The sequence below is a fragment of the Orcinus orca genome, chromosome 1 (assembly GCF_937001465.1).
Source record: "Orcinus orca chromosome 1, mOrcOrc1.1, whole genome shotgun sequence".
In the NCBI taxonomy this organism is placed as follows: domain Eukaryota; kingdom Metazoa; phylum Chordata; class Mammalia; order Artiodactyla; family Delphinidae; genus Orcinus; species Orcinus orca.
The window spans coordinates 33807694-33820064 of record NC_064559.1 but is presented as its reverse complement, the minus strand read 5'-3'; the positions used below and the strand labels follow the sequence as shown (position 1 = coordinate 33820064).

The 12371-nt window shown below is 49.2% G+C and overlaps 1 protein-coding gene across 6 annotated transcripts in view; it reads right to left on the bottom strand.

The window, feature by feature from the left end:
• ATP2B4 (ATPase plasma membrane Ca2+ transporting 4) overlaps nt 1–12371 on the bottom strand; it is a 113440-nt gene that overhangs the window by 69516 nt on the left and 31553 nt on the right. For all 6 annotated transcript variants that reach the window (XR_004478436.2, XR_007471136.1, XM_004282483.3 and 3 more), the window contains exon 2: nt 222–883. Coding sequence is in view for 4 of the 6 variants with exons in the window: in XM_004282483.3 (XP_004282531.1) it covers nt 222–414 (193 nt within the window). In the remaining 2 variants the exon portion in view is untranslated. The remainder of the gene's footprint in view (nt 1–221; nt 884–12371) is intronic.

Here is a 12371-nt window from a genome sequence, read left to right as displayed (position 1 = left end):
CAGAGAATACCACAGTCACTCAACATCATCTCTGGGAAAGAAATGACATTTCTCTCCATAGTCGCACCTCCTTCCAGCGTTTCAGATACTATACTTTACCCACCAGACAAAGATATACCAGCAAGGTCTCCAGAAATGTTCCTTCTCTAGAAGTTGGGAAAATAATATATTTTAACACTAGCCACCTTCTTCCGATTCCCCACCCCTGGTACGGCCTTTACCTTCCACCGGGTTGGTTTTCAGTCTACTGCAGAGATTCATTACTCCTCCATAGTGGACATTGATCTGGTTTATTGCATCAGCTGAACGCAGCTCCATGAGCTTCCTCAGGTCCATTACCGTGCAGCCAAATTCCCCTTCATGGCTCTCAATTATCGAGTTGGCTGGCAAGGCGTGTTCTGTTGGGTTTGTCATTTTGCCTGCTGTTACCAAGCCCCTCAACCAGAGAAAATGTGAAATTTCCCTTCCACTGATCAGGGTCTCTTGCCTCTCTGCCTCACTTCTTCTTACTTTTTGCTTCACTGGGAGCCCAGACGGGAAATAGATCGACTATATCTTGTGCAATAAGCTTCAGAGTAGCAACCCGTAGTCCAGATCCTTTTCTGGGTATGAAGCTTGGCAGTAGGAGGAGGAAGAGGATGGGGGAACTGAGTGGAACTGGACCACGTGTCACGATGATTGGTGTCCCCAGGTGGTGATGGAAGTGGTTGTCCAGGGTAGGTAGGTTCCTAGCTTAGACCAACTTGCACAGATGGAGGTGTAAACAGGATGTGCATGTTACCATGGAGGCAATCTTAGCAACAACCAGCGACTGCAGTGGTAGAGAGGTGGCAGGAGGAGGAGGAAGAGGAGGGTTCCCTGGATACCGATGACAACAGGATCTCTGGAATAAAGATTCAAAGATAGACAAAAAGAAACAATTAGAGCAGCATGGAGATCCAGCATCTGCAAGGGCAAGAGGTACTCATTCTAGCACAGGGTTTAGGTGACAGTTGATGTCTGAGCTGAACTGATAGCTGAGGCCTGAGCTGAGGCCCCTTCCTCCCTGGGAGGCCCCAGCAGCCTGTAGACTCCAATAATTTCAGATATACCCCAGTCTTCATACCTCACCTCTTCCAAACCACGTAACACAAATCCTGCAACTTCAGAAACTTGGAAATAAAAGGTTATGACCTCTAATTGTTCTAATGCACTCCCTGTCTATTTGAGGGACCTGCTATAGAATCTTTTAGTCTGACCTTACTTCTAAGAGGTGAGAAGAGGTCAGAAAAGGAGTCCAGACCAGAGTGATCTGGAGGGTGGCCTGCCAGTCTGCCACCCTCCCCCATACCTTGCACCCTCCCCTACTCCTAACACACACATTTACAAACCAGGAGGACAGCCTGGTAGAAGATGCCCAATCCTCTGCAGCCCCTCAGAATACTCAGCCTGATGCTGTATAGAAATTCCTCAGGATGCCGCAGGTGTCAATAGATCAGGAGCTAAGCCCCCCACTGCTCCAAAAAGCTTTTGGGGGGAAAGGATGAGTAAAATGCTCTGTCAGTAGGCGATACAGGGTGGAACCTTTTTACATAAAGGGGACAGAAGGACCTCTGAGGAGGGAAGATAGTGAGTTTGAAGCCTATGAGTGTTAAAGTTCCTCTGGGGTGGCAGGAATACGACAGCTACTGATTCAGATAGAGCCTAGGGCCACAAGGTGAGTAGGGGAGCAAAGTTAGTCTGCGTATGAGTGACACCAGAGGGTCTCTAACCAGCATTTCTCCCCTCAGGAAGGCATGTGTTACCTCTTACACGTGCTCACTAGGGAGAGAGGGTCAGGAGTATGTACAGGTGAGAACAGGGAGGATGAAGGTGAAAAGTCTTATCCTGAGCCCCGTTCTCAGCGTCAGAAAGGGGCTGCTGTGTGGCTTGCAGGAGGACTGCCACACATTGGCTATTTAAATGTGAAGGGGCTCTTCTTGAACACAGCACCTGAACACCGGGGGCCCAGCCCCTCTCTAATAAATGGATGACATCCTTGCTTCTAGAAGGTGAACGAGGGAGCACAAGGACCATCAGATAAGGACTTGACTCTTTTATCAATTAATTTTCCAAAAATCACACGTGGCCAAAGTTCCCGCTAATTGTGATCAATCCTGTCCTTGGCAGGTTCCACGGGGATGGAGGTGGTTAAACCCCTCCCTCTCCCAGTCTGCCCTCTGCCTCCTCCTTCTACTATAAATTTTTAGAGCTACTCTGACTTACAAAGGGTTACGCAAGCAGGGTTTTGTTTTGTTGTTGTTGCTATTGTTTTTTAAACATCATATTCCCTTTCTTTTTAGATGTCATCAGAGAATCCTGGGGAACAAGGAGGTCTGGAGAGAACCTGAGGCAGAGTGTCAAACTCTCTTCAATCATACTGGCATAGGGATAGGCAGTACCACACACTTTTCTCTCCAGTTCACCTTCTTCTCCAAGTCTGGAAGCAGTGGGAAGGGCTATAGCAGCAAGAAGCCCAGCTGACCCTTAAGTTGAACCCCTTAACCTTTCAAGAGGATGTTGAGGACAGTGCTGATTGAGAGCTTAACTGGAAATCAGAAGATTTTACTTTTTTTTTACTCTCTACCCACTGCCGTGTTTGTTCTATGAAGGCAGAGATTTTTCACGTGTCTTCTTCACTGCTTTCTCTCCAGTGCCTAGATAAGCACCTGCACAGAGCGGGCATTCAGCTAATTCTTTTGGTTGAATAACCAGTAGTAGATTCAGAACCAGATTCACCATCTTCCCAGGTACCCCTTGGCAAGTCACTTGGCCTTCTTAGTGCTCAGTTTTCTTAGGGCTCAGCTCCTCCCATCTTTATCTGGGGGAAGAATCAGCCCTACCTTTTCACACCATCCTAAGAAAGTGATAAAGGGAAGGGATTATAAATAGAAATAGTGCTTTGAAATCTTAGATGAAAGATGACCAGTGTCCAGTATAGGACACTCAAGTGATGAAAAAAGCTTAATTTGATCTTAGTGAACTTTTTTTATCTAGCCCTTTAAGCAGAAGAGCAATAATTTCCATGTGCCCCTCCATCTTTCCTTGCCAGGGGGAACTCCCACACCCCCAAAAGAATGGAAAATTCCAAGGCAGCTTCATTAGCAGTAACCATTAGCTAGGTTATAACCATTTGCTATAACCACTAGGCAATGCGGCCTTGGATCTCCAGAGAAGTAGGGGCAGTCTGAAGAGATCAAAGAGGAGAGATTCTTCCACTCACACAGACAACCAATGAGAAAAGGTCACTTAAGATTAGAACACATGGGACAAGTAGAAAAGAATGAGGTTTGTCTGCTTCGGGTTGCTCTAGAGACACACATGTAGGTCAAGCACTGAGCTGCTGGCACAAAGTCACAGGGACGGTGCCCATTCGGGACCCTTTCTCAAGTTGGGCTCTCCGCGAAAGTTCTTCCGGAATCCAGAGGCATAGCTGGTGCCGATACTCCTCTCTGAGCTCCTAGAATAAGAGCTCTCCGCAACGGCTGGGCTTGCCTAGCCCCTAACCTTATTAGGCAACTGGCAAAGAATAGTACGTAAATGCTCACACAGGCTCAGCCTCAGATGCAGTGCTCAGATGCCAGGGAGGTACCACCTCTTGTCAGGTCAGGATTAGTCATTCGGCTCAGGGCCTCCTGGGTGAGGTATGTTCTCACTCCCCGTTTCTAGCGTTTTGCCAGCTTAATGATGATGGGATGGAAGAGCAAACTCTCATCCCTTCCTGCGGGGGCAAGAAGTCATACTACTTATATGGTCATGAAATCATTTTAATTTTTTTCCTCCTAAAGTTCTGTAACATCTGTTCTACACCTTGCAGTGACATGTAAAAGGACTGTCATATCAATTTTAGGCAGGACAGCTGTGACTCCCACCTTACAGATGAAGACACTGAGGTCCAAAGACATAAAAAGTGATTTGTTCTTTGGCAAGTCAGTGGCCTTGACTGCCTGGTCCTCTTTTTGTTATACTTGCTCCTTCCCTCAAGTCTGGACCTCCCCATTTTCTGACAAATATAAGTCCTTTAAAAAGTAGGCAGCTTTGGGATACAGAGAATACACATAACCGCTTAGAGGAAATGCTGACTCTTACCCTTGCTCTTTCTCTTTCAGAATCAACTACATCACATCCCAGGCAATGAGGGTGAAAGAGACCCCCTCCTGTTCCTACACATGCCTGAGAAGCAGACCATCCTATATTTCCTGATGACTCAATATGCAGCTAAGCTCCCTAGCAAGTTCTAAACTGAGGAGCTGCCAGAGACAAAAACCTCATGCCTTAAGTCACCAAACCACAAACAATAGTCAGACACTGTTTCCTCCAATTTTGTCAAGAAATCCCTTACTCTTAACTTTCCTGGGGTGCATCCCCAGGCTATGAGGAAAAAGGGTAACTCCCTATGTAGGGAGTAGGGTATTCTGAGAATCTGAAAGGAACCCACCCCCTGAATCTCCCCTGCCAAAGGCTCCTATTGAATCTGGCGTGATGCATGGGAAGTGAAGTATGAATGGAAAGAGGAGAAAGGAAACAGGAGGGGCCAGGGGCCTAGGGCTTCAGGCTGGTGCAGCACTGCAGCCAGACTTGCCTGGAATAATAAGTAGCTATGCTCAACTCTGGCTTCCGGGCTGCAGGCAGGGGCTGTCCAGTGGAGTGGACTCTCATGCCCTGCCCTCTTCGCTGGGCTGGGAGCCTCTGCTCAGAAGTGAGTTGGTAGCACTCAGAGATGCTGTGTTTGGAGCATCAGTCCAGGGAGGGAAGACCTTGTGCGGGTGGGGAGGCGGGTGGCACAGGAGTAGGCTGGGCCCACCTTAGAATGCACCAAACTGAAGTATGAAACCTGCTTCGAGCCCACACTTCCCCAAGAGAAATCATATATGTAAACTCACACACATGCGCACACACGGTGTAGTGTATAGGCAGCAGCCTAGCATAGCAGCTGATATGTAGTGGTTGGTCCATACATAGTAGTTATTTATCATTATTCCACATATTGTTTCACTGAATCTTCACTAACAGCTCTATAAGGAGGGCACCCCATTTTATAGCAGGGAAATAGAGATTCAGAGAACCAGGATTTGTGTCTTAGTCTGAATCCAAAGCCACCCTGCCTCAAGTACAAGGACAATCCTGTAAGAAAAATGAAAAAAAAGCTACAGGTTTACTTCCTACAGCTTGATCAGAAGGCCCATATAAACCTATCTATCTGTCCCTGGCCCACAACCCCTGAAGCCTCTACAACACATCAGGGCAGGCATAGGGGTAGAGCTACAGCTTGTGAGGGGCAGACACTCCCCACTCCATCCCCACCCCCACACATACGTATCCCCCCAGCCAGAATGCCCTTAGCTCTGGATTGGCATGATTCCAAGTATATCCAGTTCCCACCTAGAGACTGAAGGAGTGGGGCTGAGGGCTCCCTCCACTCCTCTTCTCACACCCAGGGCCTTGCAGCCTGTAGGGACTGGGGAGAGGCACAGAGAGCCCTGGCTCTAGATTCTCTCCCTCCTTTCTCCAGTGGGGGCAGTTCCTCGGCCATTACCTACAGTGTCTTAAGCTTCACTCCTTTTCTCGGCACTGTCATACCTCTTAGAGGGGCTTTCAAGAAAGCTGGCAAGCACCTGAACATGGCAGGCTGCCCAGCGCGAAAACATCCCTGGTTGGCCCTTCTCTCTGAAAGTCTAAATTCTACACGAAGGCTGCTCTGCTCCCTCCTCATTACAGGCCCCTTATTCCCATAACCCAGAGTCTAGCCCACCTGCGCTAGTTCCCACCACTTGGGTGTAGCAGCCATCCTCATCGTGGTTCCAGGTACTCTTTCCCTCCCCATGCCCGCCCTGCCCTAATTGCTCCCCTAATGCCTGCTGACTTGCAGAGCAGACCTGCGCACATACCCTCCTTCAGTCTACTGAGGCCCTTTGGAGGCATATGGGAAGAAGGTCAGAGGCAGAGGATGTTGGCTAAAGTTCAGGTAGTGGGCGGCACCACCTGTCTTCATCAGTAACAGCCATGCTGGTGCCAGGAAGCCAAGTGAGGGCTGAGGCCCCAAACCACGCCTCAGCATGGCATACGGTAGCCTGTGCTTCTGGTCCTGGTCTTGGAACTTGATGCTAATTCTCAGCCAGCCCCTAGGATTTGGGTTCTGGTGGGTACTCCCTTCCTAAAGAGAAAACATCACTTGCTGGTTAGGAGGTGGTATACATGAGGGTCCCTCCCTTACCCTCCCCCTCCCCAAGTCTGCTACCCTGAGAGTGTCTTCTTCAACCCAGCAGCAGAAATGCAGTGCTAGAATCAAAGCATCCATCTGGAGAAAATGTCTTGCTCTCAACCCCTGGGTCTCAGGGGTCCAGAGTTTCCCCTCATCCTTGGAGCCACCTCGTACTTGACCGAACTAAGTCTATGCATACCCTGGATCCAGTCGTCAAGTGGGTACCTCTCCCAAAGAAACTCTCACGCAGGTTCAGAAAAGGGCATGTGTAAGGATGTTCACTGGGGCGTTATCTGTGGTGACAGAGAGTTGAAGGCAACCTGGGATCCCCTCTCCCAGTGATGGACAGGTAAAATATGTGGCTAGATAAGAGGGGATATTATGCAACAGTTAGAAAGACAGATCAGATATACACACAACAATATTGCTATCTTAAAAATAGTGCTTAGTGGGGGTAAAAAAGGTGCTTTAACAAAAGTTAAAAACACATGCATCTAAAGCAAAACTATACATTTTAAGGGATGTATTTAAACAAAAAGATACATATTAACACATGAGAATGCTGCTCCTAGGCAAGGAAGGGAAAAGACATGGGCTATGGAGAAACAGTGAGCACAGGAAGGGCCTCGCATGGACCAACGATAATACTGGGCCATGAATCCCTAGTATGATTGACTCAATCGTCTGTACCTGAGGTCTGAAAAAAATAAAACGTACTATGATGCTGGAGCCTGGAGGGGCTGTACTGTCTAAGATATGCTATGACAATGAGGACAAAACCTATCAGTTCTGGCCAGATGCCTTCAGAGGGCAGGGAGAAGGTCAGGCCCATAGATAGCACAGCCTTCTCTCAACAGTGATACCAAGAATTGACCCAAGGCCGATGACAGTCTCTTCCTGATCATCTGGCCTGTCGATCCGGCCCCTCTCAGAGACTCCAGGAACCAACGAGATGAAGACAGGAAGCTTCACAGCATGGGTTGGGAAACTGAAGCTGGCATGTGTCTAGTGGGGCATTGTCACTCCCCTGCATTCATCCTAATAATAGCATCAACAGATCAAGATGAAAACGGGCAGTCCCTTGAGCCTAGAGCCATAGGGAATATACCCTCTTTTCCAAATACTATGAGTCATACGGGTCCGGGTCACCTCCGCGGACTCCTGTGACTCAAGGGGTATTGAGGAAACGTTCACAGCAAGCTAGAGCTAAAAAAAAATGTAGAGGATGGAACAGCAACCTCCCCCTCCTTCAGCTGATTAGAGGACAAGAGGTGACTTCAGGTGGGAGCAACAGTGCCAGCCAGGTCTGTTGTCTAATGAAAGGAGTGCTGGCCAGATTGTGAGAAATGCTCAGGATGTGGGTTAGAAGGGTACCTGCCTCTAACACTAAGGTGCAGCTGCTCGAAACTGGGACGGTTAGAGGCAGACCCTTGGACAGCAGCATTCAAATATCTAGTACACACACTCTCCTGGGCAACACAGATTGCCTTTCTTGAGGCTGCTGCGGTGTTTCCACATTTTGGTCCCAAGGGAATCAAGGGGCTTTTTAGCAGCTGGGTTGGATCCTGTGTTATTTTTAGAAACAAATTTCAGCAGAATCACTGCCATGCTCGTGGAGGGGGGAGGAGGGCCAATCTCCCTTGACTACTGGAGTCAGTCAGGATCTCCCTGCTCCCGGGCCTCAGGCTCTGGGCAGGCCTCCAGGTGAGAGGGAAGTTGCCTGGCCTCAGACTGAGGAGGCCACATGGCATCTACCTAAAAGAGACTGCCGGGGCAGCAGGGGCTCAGCAGGAGAGGAAGCAAAATAACATTCCTGTGGGACCCAGACACTAGCCAGAGTGCCACACCCTGGACACCGTGCCTGCCGGCGTCCCATCGCCTCCCCCAGTCCTCGGCCGTCTTGCCGGTACAGCCTACAGAGAGCCAGCCCCCGCCGCTGCCTCTTCCAGGCTCTCTCAGCCCAGCTACTTCCCGGAATTCCCAGGTGAATGGACAAGGGCTCCATGCTGAGAAGATGGAGTTCACCAGGAAAGAGAGCTGGGAGCATTCCCGAATAGCTGTCGCCTCACCCCCCAGTTTCACTCTTCCTTCTTCACACAGGAGGCGCTAAGCCAGTTCTGGTCTTTAGAAAGTGGGCAGACCATACTCTCTTGCACCTCTGTTGTGCCTTGGAGCAGTGATCCTGAAACTTGACTGAGCATCAGGACTCCCAGGAGGGCTCCCAGAGTTGCTGGTTCAGGAAGTCTGGGGTGGGGCCTGGGAATGTGCATTTATAACAAGCTCCCTAACAAGAGGATGCTGATGCTGGTCTGGGTACCACACTTGAGAACGACGCCGAGTTTACAACGTCGTGAGACTCTCCAGCAACACCAGGCTAAAGCACTTTGACAGCCTCGACTAGGGGCCCAGTCCCGACATTGTCCTCAGATCCAGCCTGACAGGGGAGGCACAGGAGGCTCTTGTCACGTCTCACCCTCCTTTAGTCCTTCTAGAATGTTGATCTCTGCTTCCATTCATCTTGGGGCAGCCCTCTTTCCCAGAGAGACCCATGATCCTCCCAAGGAAAGCTCCTCTCCTGTGAGTCCTTGAGAAAATAGACTTGAGAGGACCTCCCTGAACAGGCTGCAGCTGAAGCCAAGATTTATTCAGAAGGTTAAAACAAGATACCTGGTGAGGTTCAGAGGAAAACCCAGACCCCTTTCGGGTTCTGGTGCAGCTAAGCACCCTCTGCACTCCTGTTTCCTACTCGGCAGGAGATGAGAGGCGGTGTGGTACCCAGGGGTGGGGGAAACACGGATGCAAAAGACACCCACCACTCACTTCAGGCTCCCCAAATATTACTGCCCCCCAGCACATCTGAATCCCATGCTGCTTTTGCTCTGTCATTTCCCACGGCCCCCGCAGAAGGGCTGGTCTGTGGCCCCTGCGCCACCTCTCGGGATGGGGTGGGGGGGTGCGTGCCTGCTGTGCTGAGGCCAAGGCAGCGGCACGGGCGCAGCTGATGAGCATCGCCAGCTGCCGTTCTCCAGTTGGGGCGACAGGCTGCTATAAACACTCGTCGAGGTTGCTATGGCAAAGTGAGTCTGCAGCCTGGCTATGGTGGAGCTATTTATGTGCCTGTAATGGCAGAGTGGTCTGTTTTTTATTATTTTACTTTTAAAGTTTTCCTTTCCCAACCCCCTAAAACAGCTTAAAAAAAAAAATGTCAGCACAACTTTCTCAGGAACAAAAAGAGTATGGCCAGACTATAGAGCATGCGGTTTGAGCCAGCAGGGGGAACACTGAAGTGAGGAGTAGAGTAAGTTCCTTTAAAGAAGGGAATGTACGGCTTCTTGCCCCTACATGCCTCTGCCTCAGCTCATCAAGGAGAAAGGCCCAAACTCAGGGTTTTCTCACCTCTGCACCACTCACACTGAGAAGAGACAAAGGCGCTTTGTCCTCTTCCTTCCTGTCAAAGGCTGGCTCCAGCCAGCAGCATTCCTCGCATCCCCTTACTCCCTACCAGCCCCCACTGGCTGCCTGTAACATCAGGATGAAGATACGGAGACTTCCACCAGGGGTCGTGGGAAGAGAGCCTCAAAGCAAGCCCCACCCCCTACAACCTGGGTGCAGTGTCACCCAGCATGGAGCCTGGTCACTCCTGGCTGGAGGGCTGCCGGAAATGATCTCTGAGGTACCTCTGAAGAGACACATGTTTCCGCCACTTGTACAGAGAACTTTCATCCAATTCTTACTCCTCAGGGAGCTCTGGGGTGAAGGGATACTCCTGCACAACAAGATTCAAGGTTCTAGTCAGGGTGGTGAGGACCTCTCACCAGCACCAAGGAGTCAGATGCTGAAGGATGACCAAAAGCGAGGTTGATTTATCCTTGGACACATATGTCTCCAGGGCACTAGGCACTTGGGAAAAGATTTTGGTAGAAATAGCGAGTACCTCCTACCTCTTGCTACTGGATGGGGCACTATAGCCTCCTACCTTCTCCACTCGCCCAGTCAAACTTAGAGTAACAAATGAGAACAAAGAAATGGGCCATCAGGCACAGGCAGATCAAGTGGGGCAAGAGAGTGGAAGATTACCATGTGGTAATCTCACACACACACATATACACCCACACACACACACAACTGAGCTGAAAGTGTGTGCTGACTGATAAATATGCCAGTCACTAAATGGTATCTAAGGAATAGAGAGACACCTTCCAGAAACAGCTGCTTGGAAATACAAAAGGTGCTGCAGGATTTTTACCATTCTTCTTTCTCCATCTCATTCCAGTTCCTTTTGGATTGTTATACACTTAGTAGGAGAAAAAACCCACTGCCGATGGGCACATTAATCAGATTAAAAAATAAAATTAGGGCAGTGTTAAGAAGAGCAAATCTCACAGACTGTTCAATTCTGTCCATCTCAGATTATAAGTGAATGTCTTGCAGACACCACTATGGCTCAGAAAGGCTATCAATGAGAACAGCCCCCAAGGGGAAGAGGGAGGAGGAAGCGGGAAGCTGCTGCTGATTCCACAAGGGAAGCACCCTCTGCTGCCCCAGGAGAGGTCAAAGTCCTAACTGACAGCCGGGTGAGCTGATAAAATCTTGCTGGGAAAATCAGAACTTGGGACACAAATCAGTCTTGGCAGCACCTTGAGGTCAAAAGAGCAGAGCACACATGGTTTCTAGGCTTGTCAAACCAACTGTCATCAGCATCCCGTTGTTCCTGTAGGATAGGAAGGGAGAAGGGAGGAGGTGAGGAAAGGGCCCAATATGGGGCACTGGAGGCTGATAGCATCATAGACACCAGTGTTTCTGTTCCTAAGTCTCAGGGTATTTACTCAGGCTGAGTGGCCGTTACTTGGGAATACATAAAAGACAAAGAAACAGACATGTCTCAGAACCCCCAAGGTAGAGTAAGCTTCCAAAAATCATGGTTAGAAAGAGCATCTATTCAAAAGGGCTCAGATCCACAGTGATGGACACAGGGCCCATTGTTGAAAGAAACAACGGGCAGGCAGAGAGGTGACTCAGCCCCAGCTGGTGGCTGTTTATGGAAATCTCACGGGAGAGAAAGAGGAAGGTACCGTTTATTCTTCTGAGTGAGCAGAAAGGTTGTATCACCTCTCTCTCCCAGTGTCTGTCCCAGCGCCCAACCTAACATGTGGAGTTCATGAATGAACCACCCTTCTCTGCTCCAGTATGCTTTTGTTTCTAAGGGAAGCAGAAAGATGGAAGGCCCAGAAGGGGACCCAATCTGCACAGAGAATCAGTTGTCTGTAAGTCCCTCTTCCCTCTGGGGATATATAGTGTCGGTGTATTGGAGGCACGTCACCCTTGTTCTCCAAGACACAGTCACAGGGCTTTTCTGGTGCAGACAGAAGGGAAACCAGCCATCACTGTAGGAATCATCCACTCTCTAGGCAGAAGCAAAGGTAAACTATAAAGAATTCAAGTTCTCCTAACACCCATTTGATTCTAAACTCCCACACACAGCATTTTGAACATCACTGCCATACCTCCAAGGAAAAACCTGGGAGAACTATGATGATGGTGGTTGGGGGGAGGTCTGTAGGAAGTGGCAAAAAAGGGTGTTTTCTGGATTATTTTTGAAGCACTGAGCTACCAAAAATCATGGGAAAAATACCCAGCACCAATCTCTTTCCACCTCCTCATTTTTCTCTCTATACCTCATTTCCAAGCCTCTCACTTTGTTTTTTCACATCTCTGTATATCCTTTTCCCCATCTCTCCCTCTCTTCTTGCCTCCTTCCTTCTCTCTCTCTCTTCCTCTCACCTCCTCTATCTATCTTCTATCTTTAAAGAAGGGAAAGGGATATACAGACATGTGAAATAGATAGCCTCTATCTATCTATCTATCTATCTCAATCTCAAAATCTCTCTCATTCTCTCTTTTCCACATCTCCAAGGACAACCTAATTGGACAGAATTCCATTCTCCTTACCTGGGTAATTTCTGAAACCAATCAGCCCTGTCAAGTCCACATTGGCTCAAATAGCGAAAGAGTATGGAAGTGCTGAGTGGCAAGCCGGGAACTCATGGGGCTGCCACAGCTAGCGCCAACACAGGGCTGATCCGTGTCATGGGTCATGGATGATGGGCCCAAAGGCACACAGGATGAACTCTATGGACCAATCTGCATTCTC